Here is a 16,349-nt window from a genome sequence, read left to right as displayed (position 1 = left end):
CTTAGTACATTTAAATGTCTGTTCTTTTTCTTTTTGGCCCCATAGGTGTTGCATCACCTTTTTGACTTGTTTGCCATTCCAGAGACCAGACTGTGAACCTAACAACACCCATCGTTAACGGATAGCCTTCAAGATTCCTCTCACTATTTAATTTTAATTTTACCTTTATTTAACCAGGCAAGTCAGTTAAGAACAAATTCTTATTTTCAATGACGGCCTAGGAACAGTGGGTTAACTGCCTGTTCAGGGGCAGAACGACAGATTTGTACCTTGTCAGCTCGGGGGTTTGAACTCGCAACCTTCCGGTTATTAGTCCAACGCTCTAACCACTAGGCTACGCTGCCGCCGACTATGATCAAGCACATATCACAACTGAGATCCATGTGTGTTTTATCCAGCTTAATACACATTGAAATGAACAAACAGGCTGATAATGAATACGTTTTACAAAATAAGTGTACATTATGGATGTCCAGTGGCCAAATGTACCCCTGGATGGAAATGTGTTGTTTTATGGTGTCAGGCCCATCTTTGTCTATGTGTAATATTTCATGATGTTGATATTTTTTTACATTTTCAAGAATGAATAAATTCATAATTCAATGTTTCTCTCTAACCGTTTAATTATTTTGCACAAAAGTACATTTCCACATGCAGTTATTCATGTCAGTATTCAATATTCTGTCTCTCAGTAATAGTTTAAATATATGAAAAAGTTATATTTCATTGTCACAATGTAGGCCCACAGAGGGAACAGCCATACAAATCACTTATCAGTACTTTCCATGCAAGGATATTCTCTTCTGTTAAATGGACTTAATCGACAGGATGGCACAATTTTCACGTCACTATACCGAAGTGACCTTTTCGTAGCAGGTTAGGAGAATTTAGGAAAACGTTATTGAAATTATTGAAGCAATGTGATACAGGCTTCAGTGGAGAGGAAGTCTTAACTATATCTTTGCTACAGTCATTTACTCGTGTTTATGTTGTATCTAGGTAAACGTACCGAAGACCCGCAGGACTTACTGCAAGAAATGTAAAAAAAAACATAAAACTCACAAAGTTACCCAGTACAAGTAGGGCAAGGATTCTCTGTATGCACAGGGTAAGTTTGCCACGGAGTTTAACGTTCAAAATCACATTGTATTGGTCACATACACATATTTAGCAGAAGTTATTGCGGTTGTAGCGAAATGCTTTGTAACTTTTTAAACGTAGGCGCTAGAAGCAGAGCTGCCATGTGTCGTTACTTCCCAGTCTCTGTCTGCTTGAACATTCACATGTATTTATGCGTGGTGTCTACCTCCGCATGCGTTAATCAGGTAACAATGTATTTTAGGCAAAAGGAGATACAACCGAAAACAATCTGGTTGTGGTGGCCAGACAAAGCCTATTTTCAGGAAGAAGGTTTGCAAGAATCACAATGGCGAAATATTTTACAAATGCACTGTTACCCTAGTCTTCCCTTCTAAAGATGGGACTTGTTTGCAAATTGCCTGTTTTAGTTACCATGTCTACCCAAGTCGGCACATTAATCATTTCCATATTTTTATGTTGCATGCTTGAACCCTTGTGATTTGTTCTGCAGGGTAAAACTACAAAGAAGATTGTGTTGAGGCTGGAGTGTGTGGAGCCCAACTGTCGACAAAAGAGAATGGTGCCCATCAAGCGATGCAAACACTTTGAACTGGGAGGAGACAAGAAGAGGAAGGTAATAGTTCTCCTCAGTTTTGAGAGCCAGCAAACCTTTGCGTCTATTGGTAGCCTAATTGTAAAACGTAGGCACGAAGCAGAGGGTGGTGTTAATGAGATGGACACTAAGACAATTTAGCTTCTTATAGACGTTGATTTGAATCTATTTGCAGCAATCTGTGAAATTTTTTTTTTTTTACCTAATCGCTATCCTTTTTCTTACTCTCAGGGCCAGGTCATCCAGTTTTAAACTTTCTCTTTTCTTGGGCCACTTAATATATATTCTAACTGTACCTGAACTTGTACTGTATTTACTGTTGTCACTTGATAATAAACCTCTAGTATACGTTGAAACATTGGAACCGGTCAGACAAGTGATCCTGAATTGTCTGACACATGCAGTTACACATGATAATGCCCTCCTTTTGGCAAATCTGACCACGACTCCATTTTGTTGCTCCCAGCCTATAGACAGAAACTAAAACAGGAAATGCCCGTGCTCAGGTCTGTTCAACGCTGATCCGACCAATCTGATTTCACACTTCAAGATTGCTTCGCTTACGTGGAATGGGATGTGTTCCGGATAGCGTCAAACGACATTGATGTATTTGGTGAGTGAGTTTATTAGCAAGTGCATCGGTGATGTTGTACCCACGGCGACTAAAACCTTCCCCAACCAGAAACTGTGGTTTGATGGCAGCATTCACGCAAAACTTAAAGCGCGAACCACTGCTTTTAATCAGGGAAAGGCAACCGGAAACATGACCGAAAACAAACAGTGTAGCTATTCCCTCCGCAAGGCAATTAAACAAGCTAAGCATCAGTATAGAGACAAAGTAGTCACAATTCAAAGTGTCAGACACGATAGGTATGTGGCAGCGTCTACAGTCAATCACGGACTTGTCACAGGTCTGCTCATAGCCTGTGGCAAAAATGAGGGGAGACGAACAACAGGTATAGGCCAATCAAAACGGTTCTTTATTGTAAACCAAAACTATTAACTTTAAACAAAGAAAACGGAATGAGGTGTGACAGTATCATAATGTAAGGTGTATGTAAAGTGCAGGGATGTGTGAATCTGTGTGTGTGAATGACTGAGTGAAAACTCTGCAAAACTACAAAGGAACAAACAAAACAGGATCATACCTGGAGGAGCAGAGAGAGAGAGACAAGAGTGATTAGTGAAGCCATTTAAATACCCTGAGCCCAGGTGACTCCAATCACTAAGGACCATCTTCTGCCTGCAGGAGGAACCGCCCCTGCACTGCAGAGGAGGGGCCGTGACAGACTACAAAAAGAAAACAAACCCTGTCGCGGACCCCGATGTCTTGCTCCCAGACAAACTAAACTTCTTTGCTCGCCTTGAGGACAATACACTGCCACCAACACAGCCCGCTATCAAAACCTGCGGGCTCTTCTTCACCGCAGCCAACATGAGTAAAACATTTAAACGTGTTAATCCTCGCAAAGCTGCCGGTCCAGATGGCATCCCTAGCCGCGTCCTTGGAGCATGCGCAGACCAGCTGGCTGGTGAGTTTACAGACATATTCAATCAATCCCAGTCTGCTGTTCCCACATGCTTCAAGAGGGCCACAATTGTTCCTCTTCCCAAGAAAGCTACGGTAACTGAGCTAAATGACTATTGCCCCGTAGCACTCACTTCCGTCATCATGAAGTGCTTTGAGAGATTAATCAAGGATCATATCACCTCCACCCTACCTGACACCCTAGACCCACTCCAATTTGCTTACCGCCCCAATAGGGCCACACAAAGCAATCACACTGCCCTAACCCATCTGGACAAGAGGAATACCTATGTAAGAATGCTGTTCATCGACTACAGCTCAGCATTTAACACCATAGTACCCTCCAAACTCGTCATTAAGCTTGAGACCCTGGGTCTCGACCCTGCCATGTGCAACTGGGTCCTGGACTTTCTGATGGGACGACCCCAGGTGGTGAGGGTAGGAAACATCTCCACCCCGCTGATCCTCAACACTGGGGCTCCACAAGGGTGCGCTCTCAGCCCTTTCCTGTACTCCCTGTTCACCCATGACTGCGGGCCATGCACACCTCCAACTCAATCATCAAGGAAGGAGGAGGTGATGGCCCTCGGAGTATGATGTCAGAAAAATAATCTCACACTCAACATCAACAAAACAAAGGAGATGATTGTGGACTTCAGGAAACAGCAGATGGAGCACGCCCCCTATCCACAGACGTGACAGTAGTGGAGAAGGTGGAAAGTTTTAAGTTCCTCAGCGTACACATCACGGACAAACAAATGGTCCACCCACACATAGCGTGGTGAAGGCACAACAGCGCCTCTTCAACCTCAGGAGGCTGAAGAAATTTGGCTTGTCACCAAAAACATTCACAAACTTTTACAGATGCACAATCAAGAGCATCCTGTCGGGCTGTATCACCGCCTGGTATGGCAACTTCTCCGCCCACAACCGCAAGGCTCTCCAGAGGGTAGTGAGGGCTGCACAACGCATCACCGGGGGAAAACTACCTGCCCTCCAGGACACTTACACCACCCGATGTCACAGGAAGGCAAAAAAGATAATCAAGGACAACAACCCGAGCCACTGCCTGTTCACCCCATAACATCATCCAGAAGGCGAGGTCAATACAGGTGCATCAAAGCTGGGACCGAGAGACTGAAAAACAGCTTCTATCTCAAGGCCATCAGACTGTTAAACAGCCAACATACTTACTCAAATCTCTAGCCACTTTAATAATTAAAAGTTGAATGTAATAAATGTATCACTAGTCACTTTAAGCAATGCCACTTTATATAATGGTTACATACCCTACATTACTCATCTCATATGTATATACTGTCCTCTATACCATCTACTGCAGCTTGCCTATGCCGTTCGGCCATCGCTCATCCATATATTTATATGTACATATTCTTATTCATTCCTTTACACTTGTGTGTAAAAGGTAGTAGTTGTTGTGAAATTGTTAGATATTACTGCATTGTCGGAACTAGAAGCACAAGCATTTCGCTACACTCGCATTAACATCTGCTAACCATGTGTATGTGACCAACACAATTTATTTAGATCTGTAGTGAATTTTGGATGATGCCCCCCTAATTGACTATCAAATGTGAGCAGAATGTAGGTTCTAGTTGTTAAATACTCCTCAGAAAACAAACTAGATAATCCCTATGTATTATTCAGTGTTTGTAATGGATTAGCTGTGGATTTAATACTCCTAAAGGTGTACGCTGTATCCTGAACTTCCGTTCCCCCTCTTATGTATGTTTTCTTTCAGAATGGACACAAGTTTAGGAGCATCACTGAGACAGTGACAACAGCAGTCATTCATTTTCACACTAATCATTAATTTGGCTTTTTGATTTGTTTAATTGAGGATGACAAAGTCAATACTTGACACAGTATGATAATCAAGGACATTGCCTAACTAGACAATTCAATATGTCCAGCATTCACTTCTGTACCAATAATGTACAATTACATAAAGTGTACCATATGTTGAAATCAATATATTTGTAGGGGTTTATGATTTTCCAATACGGTAATGTGGCAATCCCACAAGAGTACAAAATAAATACAATTCTGAAATACAAAAAAATATATATTTTCCCATGCAGTCCTGCTTCAATATCTGGACTTGTGCCCTCCATGGGGGTGACATTGAAAGTATCCATAGTGCAAGAAGGCTTATATGCCATTAGTGCGTTCCATTGGAATTGTAAAAAAAACTTAAGGATGACACTTCGAAGAGACATCAAGTTTGCTTACTTTCATAAAAAAATGAATGGAACTGGACATGCAGTCAGTTATTTATCCATTGGCACAGCTGATGGATCTCTAACACTGTCTCAAAGTGTTCTGTGGAAGACTAGATTCTAGTGCTATAATTCAGTCCACAGATGTTGGTTTGTCACAGAGTAGCTCGGATGGCTTCATTCCTTAGCACTTTGTACGTGAGCCAATAGAAAACATTGAAGCAAAGGAAACTCAGAGGGAACACAGCCCTGGATATAGTGTCGATCCTTTTTGCCCGATCTACAAACCGCCTGCGGATGTCATACAGTGGAAACCCCGGAGGTAAGGCCTGAAAGATTGGGGCGTCCATCTCTGGTGGTGCATCTTCTGCTGCTCCATAACTATGGAGAAAATAGGCCTGACTCTGCTCTGCCAGTTCCTGCTCCTAGGAAAGAACAAAAGGAAAAGGGTCAAATATGTCTGTCACCCTCAACCTGAAACATTTTCTCCACATTTCTTGCCACATACAGTATTATAATTATTCAAGTGTGGCAAAGTAAAAAAGGACTTGGATTTTGTGATGAATACATTTCACATGAGAGAGATTAAACAGATAGCGATGACAACCGCATCACTGTGAGATCTACCATTTTGTTTTTCTAAGTGAACAAACAGTGGACTATCCCCATTAAACTAGACTCCAGTCAATGTGAGAAAAGTAGGAGTTTTTACCCTGGCACAGACACTGCACTGCTGAGGGCCAGACAAGGTCCCCTGGCAGGTGTTGTTGCCTGGTACGTTGTTACCTTTCACTTTGTTGCTCTCACCAGTTCCACTTCCCTGCTGATAGAGCCAGAGCAACATGGAGGTTTAGCAGGCATACGGGAATACTGTGATTCAATCTAAACAACATGCAGTGACACATTACTGATAACATTCAAGTATGTTAACAGAGTCTGAGAAATACCAACTGAATGTGTAAAGGTTTCAAAATAAGATGAGACTTAGGTAAAACAGTAGACTACCTGGTCCCTGGAACTGATCTAGATGGAGGTGTCAGGGAAAAGTAATATAATGGAAGGCTAACTGTGGAGCTACAGACAAACTACTACCACAAGTCAGTTCAATAATTCCAGATAAGTCTTTTTTAGACCACTCTTTTGGGTTACTTGTTTATGTTGAGGCCCAAAGTGAAACGGAAAGCCAAGCTGTTGAGTAGAGCAATAATGGCTAGAAGAAGGAAGAAAATGACTTGAATTTAGAACAGATCTGTGGATCTCCCAGCATGATTCAACAGCCAGCTGAACTGTGTTGCTGCTGCATAACAGGGTAATGAGGGAATAGCAGGTGACAGCAGCCTGAGGGAGTGGGCTGCACAGGGAGTGGGCTGCACAGGAAGTGGGCTGCACAGGGTCTCGTACTCACAGTTCTCTGCCGCTGTTGTTCTTTGATCTTTTTCCTCAGTCTGAAGAACTCTTTGTGCTGCCGTGAGACAAAGTTTACTGCTGCATACTCCAGCAGTGCAGCAAACACAAAAAGAAGACACACAGCCATCCAGATATCAATGGCCTTCACATAAGACACCTACAAACAGATGAATACGTGTTAGAACTTCAACATGCAGGTAAACAACTGAAATAACCTGTAATGGTTAGGTATTAAGTATAAAACTGGTAACTGGCATTTTCTGAATTAAATCATCTTTTGAAATCAATTTTGATTGAATGTATGTAGCTTGTCCAGCTAGAACACCTGAGCAAAATAAAATATCAAACATTTCCTCTCTTACCTTAGGCAAGGATGCCCTGGACCCAGAGCTTTGTGTTGTCATGGTGAGCACTGTGGTGATACCAAGGCCCACTCTAGCTGGGGCCGCATCCATGTTGATCCAGAAGGAGACCCAGGAGAGGATGACGGTTAGCAGGCTGGGGATGTACATCTGGATCAGGTAGTAACCCATCTGTCTCTCCAGGTGGAACTTTACCTCGATGCAGGCGAATTTACCTGCCAGCAGATGCCAGATGGTTAGAGATGAAGACATTGTCATGAAGCAAACTGTGGCAATAACATTCCATTGAGAACCCAGAATCTACCTGTGTTGTAGTGTTTGGTGCAGTAGCCCAAGTCTTTCTCCTCCTTCAACACAAACTGAGGAAGCATCAGGTCATCAGCCACCTGCACAGGGCCAATGTCCAGCCACTGGAAACACAGGTCATTCATGGTGTAGCCAACTAGAGCACAGATGAGAAGGGAGAACACGGGTTTCTTTTATTCATGATCTAGCCTGCTACAGAGGGAGAGGCAAGTTTATTTATAAAGTTGTCAACATCAAAAGCCTGTCTAGTCAAGTGTAGAGAATGGGGAAAAAGAGGCACCAGGAAGTGAAACTAGCCGAGTGCAAAGAATGGATAAAAAAGAGGTAATAGAAAACTCACAGCTTTCCAGCTGCATAGAGCATGTCTGAATGTCCATAGGGAAGTTCATCAGATCCATAGGGCAGGACAGGATCAGAGTTAACCTGACTCACAGAACCAGAAGCACATAGTGAGAGGGTGAATAGAAGACAGGTATGGGGAGCTTTGTACACTAATATTACTTGTGGCCTCAAATTGAGCGTTGATAATTATTGTTACTGATCACATGTTATAAATAACACAATTGTACTCTTATATATCATTATGAGGAGACACTACTGTTTTAGAGACACCGGTCACCTGATACTGTAGAGGACATTCCCATTTTGGAATATCCGCAGCAGTTTGTTGTCTGTGGTGACTTCGTGAAAGTTTGCCCCTTTTTCATTGGCAAAGAAAAGGTCAGGTTTCCAGATGGAGTCCAACATGGAAGGATCCAGGTCCAGAGAGTCATCAGGGTACTCCTTATAGGCCAGTCGTGGGTCATTCCATTGTTGCCGTAGAAACACATTAAGCCGATAGTCCTATGGTAGTTATAGTAGAAAAGAGACAGTCTATTAAAGTGAGCGAACAGCCGCTGTTTGGAGGAAAGGTGGATGAGAATAAAAAGCCCTCACCATAGTGGTTTCTGTGATGGACCCAAAGCTGTTGATGAACAGGTTGATGGTGACATTCACAGGAGGACCTGAAAAATAGTCCATGAGACACAGCTACTAGCTATAATTTCATGTGTTTCACAATACTATTTTCTGAAACTGACCATTTTTTCATTGCTTAACCTGTACTGTAAAATGCATTACTCATACAGTACATGTTCATTCATCATTCATTCATATTTCAAGGAAAATATCTGTGGCAGAGCATCTGTGGCAAATAAAAACGTATCTGAAAACATTGTCAGGTCTATTTAATGACGGGATAATATTGTATTCCAGCCCACAATGGAATAAGAACTATTTTACTGTATATACTGAACAAAAATATAAACGCAACATGTAAAGTGTTGGCCCCATGTTTCATGAGCTGAAATAAAATATCCCAGACATTTTCCATAAGCACAAAAAGCTTAATTTTGTGCACAAATTTGTTTACATCCCTGTTAGTGAGCATTTCTCATTTGCCATGATAACCCATCCACATGACAGGTGTGGCATATCAAGAACCTGGGGATAATAAAAGGCCACCTGTGACGGACTGCACTAGCATCGAATAGTCCCCGCGATATGCAACTTTTCAGGGAAGACAGGAACCAATACACGCAGTCAGTGAGGAAAGCAAAGGCTAGCTATTTCAAACAGAAATTTGCATCCTGTAGCTCTAACTCCAAAAAGTCCATGGAGAATAAGAGCACCTCCTCCCAGCTGCCCACTGCACTGAGGCCAGGTAACACTGTCAACACCAATAAATCCACGATAATCGATCATTTCAATAAGCATTTCCCTACGTCTGGCCATGCTTTCCTCCTGGCTACCACAACCCCGGCCAACAGCGCTGCACCCCCCACAGCAACTCGTCCAAGCCTCCCCAGCTTCTCCTTCACCCAAATCCAGATAGGAGATGTTCTGAAAGAGCTGCAAAACCTGGACCCGTACAAATCAGCTGGGCTAGACAATCTGGACCCTCTCATTCAAAAATTATCCTCCGCCATTGTTGCAACCCCCATTACCAATCTGTTCAACCTCTCTTTCGTATCGTCCGAGATCCCTAAAGATTGGAAAGCTGCCGCGGTCATCCCCCTCTTCAAAGGAGGTGACACTCTATACCAAAACTGTTATAGGCCTATATCCATCCTGCCCTGCCTTTCTAAAGTCTTCGAAAGCAAAATTAATAAACAGATCACTGACCATTTCGAATCGCACCGTACCTTCTCCGCTGTGCAATCCGGTTTTCGAGCTGGTCACAGGTGCACCTCAGCCACGCTCAAGGTACTAAAAGAAATCATAACCGCGATCGATAAAAGACAGTACTGTGCAGCTGTCTTCATCGACCTGGCCGGGGCTTTCGACTCTGTCAATCACCGTATTCTTATCGGCAGACTCAACAGCCTTGGTTTCTCAAATGACTGCCTCACCTGGTTCACCAACTATTTCTCAGACAGCGTTAAGTGTGTCAAATCGGAGGGCCTGTTGTCAGTACCTCTGGCATTCTCTATGGGGGTACCACAGGGTTCAATTCTTGGGCCGACTCTTTTCTCTGTATATATCAACAATGTTGCTCTTGCGGGTGATTCCCTGATCCACCTCTATGCAGACGACACCATTCTGTATACATCTAGCCCTTCTTTGGACACTGTGTTAACTAACCTCCAAACAAGCTTCAATGCCATACAATACTCCTTCAGTGGCCTCCAACTGCTCTTAAACGCTAGTAAAACCAAATGCATGCTTTTCAACCGTTCGCTGCCCGCACCCGCCCGCCCGACTAGCGTCACTACTCTGGACGGTCCTGACTTAGAATATGTGGACAACTACACATAACTAGGTGTCTGGCTAGACTGTAAACTCTCCTTCCAGACTCATATTAAACATCTCCAATCCTAAATTAAATCTAGAATCGGCTTCCTATTTCGCAACAAAGCCTCCTTCACTGACGCCGCCCTCGTAAAACTGACTATCCTACCGATCCTCGATTTCTCAGAAAACTGGATGCAGTGCTATCCATCTATCACAGTGCCATCCGTTTTGTCACCAAAGCCCCTTATACCACCCACCACTGCAACCTGTATGCTCTAGTCGGCTGGCCCTCGCTAAATATTCGTCGCCAGACCCACTGGCTCCAGGTCATCTATAAGTCTATGCTAGGTAAAGCAACACCTCATTTGGCAGCCTTTCCTTCCAGTTCTCTGCTGCCAATGACTGGAACGAATTGCAAAACTCGCTGTAGCTGGAGACTTATATTTCCCTCACTAACTTTAAACATCAGCTATCTGAGCAGATGACTGATCGCTGCAGCTGTACATAGCACATCTGTAAATAGCACATCTGTAAATAGCCCACCCAATCTACCTACCTCATCCCCATATTGTTTTTATTGACTTTTCTGCTCTTTTGCACACCAGTATTTCTACTTGCACATCACCATCTGCTCATCTATCACTCCAGTGTTAATTTGCTAAATTGTTATTACTTCGCTACTATGGCCTATTTATTGCCTTACCTCCTCACGCCATTTGCACACACTGTATATAGACTTTCTTTTTTTCTCTATTGTGTTATTGACTGTACGCTTGTTTATTTCATGTGTAACTCTGTGTTGTTGTTAGTGTCACACTGCTTTGCTTTATCTTGGCCAGGTCGCAGTTGTAAATGAGAACTTGTTCTCAACTTGCTTACCTGGTTAAATTAAGGTGAAATAAAAAATATCTAAAATGTTCAGTTTTGTCACACAACCCAATGCCACAGATCTCAAGTTTTAAGGAATCGTGCAATTGGCATGCTGACTGTTGGAATGTCCACCAGAGTTGTTGCCTGAGAATTGAATGTTCATTTCTCTACCATAAGCTGCCTCCAATGTCATTTTAGAGAATTTGGCAGTACGTTCAACTGGCCTCACAACCGCAGACCACGTGTAACCACGCCAGCCCAGGACATCCACATCCTGTCTGAGACCAGCCACTCGGACAGCTGATGAAACTGAGGAGTATTTCTGTCGTTAATAAAGCCCTTTTGTGGGGGAAAAACTCATTCTGATTGGCTGGGCCTGGCTCCCCAGTGGGTGGGCCTGGCTCCCAAGTGAATGGGCCTATGCCCTCCCAGGCCCACCTATGGCTGTGCCCCTGCCCAGTCATGTGAAATCCATCGATTAGGGGCTAATTAATTCATTAATTTCAATTGACTGAATTCCTTATATGAATTGTAACTATCAAATTGTTGAAATTGTTGCGTTTATATTTTTGTTCAGTATAATAATAATACATTTGTATAAAGCTTTTGATTAGATTTATTTTTGATACTGTATATATACAATAAAAACAACATGCATTTAGAATCAAGGCAGATAAAACAGCAATAGTGTGATTGGTGCTAAATACATTTTAGATTGGGACTAGGACTATCAAAAATTCAGTCTGTAGAAGTGGGTTTTAAGGCCCGTTTTAAAAGTTCAGAGTGATGGTGCAACTCTCAGATGGCCAGGGAGAGCATTCAATAGGCGAGGGGCAAGGAACCAGAAGGGTCGGTCCCCCATAGTTCGGAGACGTGTCTTGAGGACTTGAAGCAGTAGGGAGTGGCTGGAGCAGAGAGTGCAAGGTGGCTCGCTGATTGAGATGAGGTCGCTGGGCTTTAAATACAAGCATGACCATTTTGAAGTCAATCCTGTAGTTGACCGGTAGTCAGTGGAGTTGGACCAGGATCGGGGTGATATGGTCTGACTTCTTGGTCCTGGTCAAGACCCTGGCAGCACTGTTCTGGATTAGTTGGATCCTCTGTAGTGATTTGGCTAGGAAGCCCCCAAACAGCGCATTGCCGTAGTCATTCTGAGAGAAGAAGGCGTTGATGAATTTCTATGCATCTGTCTGGGAGAGTGATGGTATAACCTATTGGAAGAGGTCAGAGCAAAACCAGTTCAGAGCTGTTCCAGAGACAGCAGTGTGTTCTCTGAGATGCCACAGGAGGATGATGTGGTGTACAGAGTCAAAAGCAGCACTGAGATCTAAGAGGAGGAGGATGCTAGGAGATCCAGAATCAGCAGCCATCAGCAGGTCATTGGTAACTTTAATCAGAGCTGTTCCGGTGCTGTGCAAGGGCCAGAAGTCCGATTGGAAAAACTTTTACAACTGATTAGATGACAGATGAGATTGAAGTTGGTTTGCAACCACGTTCTCCAGTACTTTTGATAGGAAGGGGAGGTTGGAGATGGGCCTGTAGTTGGATAGGATGTGCTGGTCAAGGTTGGGTTTCTTCAGTAACGGGGTGACTACAGCTGTTTTGAAGATTGGTGGTACTGTGCCTCTCCGGTCAGCAGGGACTTGTTGATCAGGGTGATGAGAAACATAAGCAGGCTTGATGAGCAGGTTTTGAGTAGGGATGTAGGGAGAAGGTGGTGGCCTTTCATTTTAGAGATGATTGACTTCACAGCGGTGGATGTGTTTACACAGTTTATAATGTGGCAAGCTGTCTTGTATTAGATTGAGTAATCACAAATAGACAGGATAAAATGGTTGTCGTTTCCAATATGCTCCCATTAGTACATTGCATCTCACAACTACTGACATCATAAATATTTCATAATCTCATTTCCTAAAAGGGTATAATTTATTGATTCTACTTTAATTAAATTTGTGTATTTATAGACAATCAGCATGGAGTTACTTTGCATTGCATTCACTGGCATATTTCAGTGATGTGCAGCAAGTATAAAATATATATGATGAGATTTGACCCTTGAGAAATAAAGAGGAACTATGTCAGAGGGAATCTGCTGGCTTCGCTGGCTGTGGAGAAACAGACTAAAGGGGCACTATTCATTCTGATCCCGAGATAACATTTTAAGGTAATTTACGATTGAGCTGACATGCAGCATATACTGTGAATGCAGTCTCCGCTAAAGCGGGAATATTGCCTTTACATTTCAATCACACTGTAAGGCTGAACTTCTGCGACACAGATTTATTAGAGCCCAAGGTCTGTGGGTTAACATACACGCAAAATTACACTTTTCTAACCAAAAACAAATGCTCTGAGTAATTCCGGCTTTAAGTTTCAAAATAAATAATAATTATAATATGAAAGTGGAAATCTTTCAGATTTATATCCAATTGTATCTTAAATATATTATTTAAAGCTACTGTACTACAGCCACCTGTTTAGGCTTTACTGTACTGTATCATAATGTGTATAACTGTATATGTATTGTTTTATAATCTACAATGTACTGCATTATACCTTTGAAGTTGGGTCTAATGCGGGCGTCATACCCAGATGTCCTTCCCATGAGTTTATCCAGAAAGTCAGATGGGGAAGGGGCCTTCCCTACCCTGCTAGGTAGCTTCATCTCCTTACAGGACCCAGGCCTGCCAGAGGGGAGGAAGAGGAGCAAACTGTGAAAGGAATGTCAGGAGTAGTATTATCTGGAACTGATGGGCAACTACAGTTTCAGACAGTCATAATAAATGGATGTGATAGAAAGAATTTGATTCATAAAAGGTGAAGAGTTACATACTCTGCTCAACAAGTGATATGCTGCAAAAACATATTTCTTTGAAAATATAAGGCGGGAATAAGAATGGTAGGGACGATATATGCTTTCTGTAATTACTATTTCTTTGTAATCAGCCACAAGCAGTAATGTAGTGACTATTTTTTGTAATAAAATTGGAATATTCATGTATTACAATTAAGAGATGGTATTTGAGTTGGTGTGATCATTTATATTGATTTTAGTAAACACACAGGTCATGTAGCTTTCTCCTTTATGTAGACTATATCTAATCCCTGGACAAAATCATCTCTCCACTGTGTCTTTCCCAACATTCCAAATCACCTTGCTCCCTCTATCAGCGGTTTTCTTTCATAGATGATCCTACTAAGTGTAGGACTTCCACGGTCCAGTCCCAATGCATTAGACTAACAGCAGAATCGTATACATTTGTTAAGCTAAATGTAGAGTTGTTTATGAATAAATATTTAATACAGGGTAAAAGTCTTCAAAATTTGGAGGAATAACTACACCTTTTAGTATACAGTCCAAATAAATATCCTACAGTTATTGGTAATTATTTTACAAAATGCAATGTATGATGATCAACATGATTAGCTCATCAAAATCAATTTAATATCTATTATACATGTATTATTTTTAGGCACATTTAAAAAATATATCTTGTAGAACATATGAACCTTTCAAGGTGAAAAAAATGATTTAATTTCTGTGATTTTCATATAATTGGGAAAACATTGTACATTCCCCATGGAACAACTTCTCACTTCAAAAGTAGATGATCTCTATTCCTTCAGTTTACACAAATGCACATTGAAACAACATTTTCATTTTTCTTAGTCTCCTTTTAGTTTTACTCAAACAACCACAGGCTATAATAAAACAATAAGTACTTACTAAGCCAAAAGGCAAGACAATTATGTATCTTACCTGCATTGTAGAAAGCAGACCGAGGAGACCCATACCATCCACAGGACTAGTGAAAGCATTCTCTGCTTACAGCTCTATGTATGAAATAAAATACAAATGGATGAAGAAATGTTTAGAGGCATATAACTCAGTGAAGAGTCTGTGAATCTAGGCTGAGAAACATGGTGTTGCTCCTCTACCCAGACAAATCCATATTGAGCCCTCTGAGCCTCCGGCTCTCTGCAGGTGTAACATCCAAGATGATGCTGGTCTATAATTCAAGGTCTGGGGAAGTTTTGCCATGTGATTTTTTTGTGTTGAAGACCCACAAGCTTTATGTCTTTTTCATAGCCAAATGCATGCTCCAGGAATTACAGCAGAAATATTTAAAGAGACAGCAGCATCTGAGACCTCTTTTTTATACATTTTTTAGTCAGTGAGTCTTTTAAAGTTCCAATATTTTGAGACTTTATCTTATGATGGCTTTAGACTTTCATGAACACAGTTTGGATCCAGTCAAGGCATTTTCTATTAAATACCTTTTTTCACCTAAAAAGAAAAACACAGTAACAGAGAACATGGACATACATTCCCCAAATATATATTCACTGAACAAATTTAAACGCAACATGTAGTGTTGGTCCCATGTTTCATGAGCTGAAAAAATAAATCCCAGAAATGTTCCATATGCGCATATTTCTCTCAAATGTTGTGCACAAATTTGTTTACATCCCTGTTAGTGAGCATTTCTCCTTTGCCAAGATAATCCATCGACCATGATAGGTGTGGCATATCAAGAAGCTGATTAAACAGCATGGTCGTTACATAGGTGCACCTTGTGCTGGGGGACAATAAATTGCCACTTTAAGATGTGCAGTTTTGCCACACAACACAATGCCACAGATCTCAAGTTAAGGGAGCGTGCAATTGGCATGCTGACTGAAGGAATGTCAACAAGAGCTGTTTCTAGAGAATTTAATGTTAATTTCTCTACCATAAGCCCCCTCCAACATCATTTTAGAGAATTTGGCAATACGTACAAACGGCCTCACAATCACAGACCACAGGAGTATTTGTGTCTGTAATAAAGCCCTTTTATGGGGAAACACTCCATCTGATTGGCTGTGCCTGGCTCCCCAGTGGATGGGCCTATGCCCTCCAAGGTCCACCAATGGCTGCATCCCTGCCCAGTGATATGAAATCCATAGATTAGGGCTTAATGAATTTCAATTGACTGATTTCCTTATATGAACTGTAACTCAGTAAAATCTTTGAAATTATTGCATTTATATTTTTGGTAAGTATATTTCTAGATACAAGTCTACCTCCATTATTAAAATAATTAATTTCAAGAATGTATTAAATAAACATTAATTGGTAAAAGGATTTTGAATTATTCAAGAATGAAGAGGGGCACTCAAGGCAGTTA

General features: G+C 41.8%; 2 protein-coding genes across 3 annotated transcripts in view; one reads left to right on the top strand and one right to left on the bottom strand.

Annotated features, from left to right (window-relative positions):
* LOC115105760 (dystrophin-related protein 2-like) overlaps positions 1–603 on the top strand; it is a 28,751-nt gene extending 28,148 nt beyond the window's left edge. For both annotated transcript variants that reach the window (XM_029628111.2, XM_029628109.2), the window contains exon 24: positions 46–603. In XM_029628111.2, coding sequence (XP_029483971.1) covers positions 46–65 — 20 coding nt within the window. In that variant the 3' untranslated portion in view covers positions 66–603. The remainder of the gene's footprint in view (positions 1–45) is intronic.
* Positions 604–5,066: 4,463 nt separating this feature from the next.
* On the bottom strand, positions 5,067–15,933 carry glra4b (glycine receptor, alpha 4b). Its single transcript, XM_065006825.1, has 11 exons — positions 15,915–15,933; positions 15,460–15,469; positions 13,738–13,865; positions 8,473–8,540; positions 8,156–8,379; positions 7,877–7,959; positions 7,535–7,672; positions 7,231–7,445; positions 6,744–7,025; positions 6,174–6,284; positions 5,067–5,886 (listed from the first exon to the last, which is right to left on the bottom strand). The coding sequence occupies exons 1-11, from the start codon at positions 15,931–15,933 to the stop codon at positions 5,617–5,619; spliced, it is 1,548 nt and encodes a 515-aa protein (XP_064862897.1). The 3' UTR covers positions 5,067–5,616.
* Between the last annotated feature and the right edge of the window lie 416 nt (positions 15,934–16,349).

This window comes from Oncorhynchus nerka, linkage group LG22 (genome assembly GCF_034236695.1).
Source record: "Oncorhynchus nerka isolate Pitt River linkage group LG22, Oner_Uvic_2.0, whole genome shotgun sequence".
Lineage (NCBI taxonomy): Eukaryota > Metazoa > Chordata > Actinopteri > Salmoniformes > Salmonidae > Oncorhynchus > Oncorhynchus nerka.
Note: the sequence above shows the minus strand (reverse complement) of the source record. Positions and strands in the feature narration are given on the sequence as shown.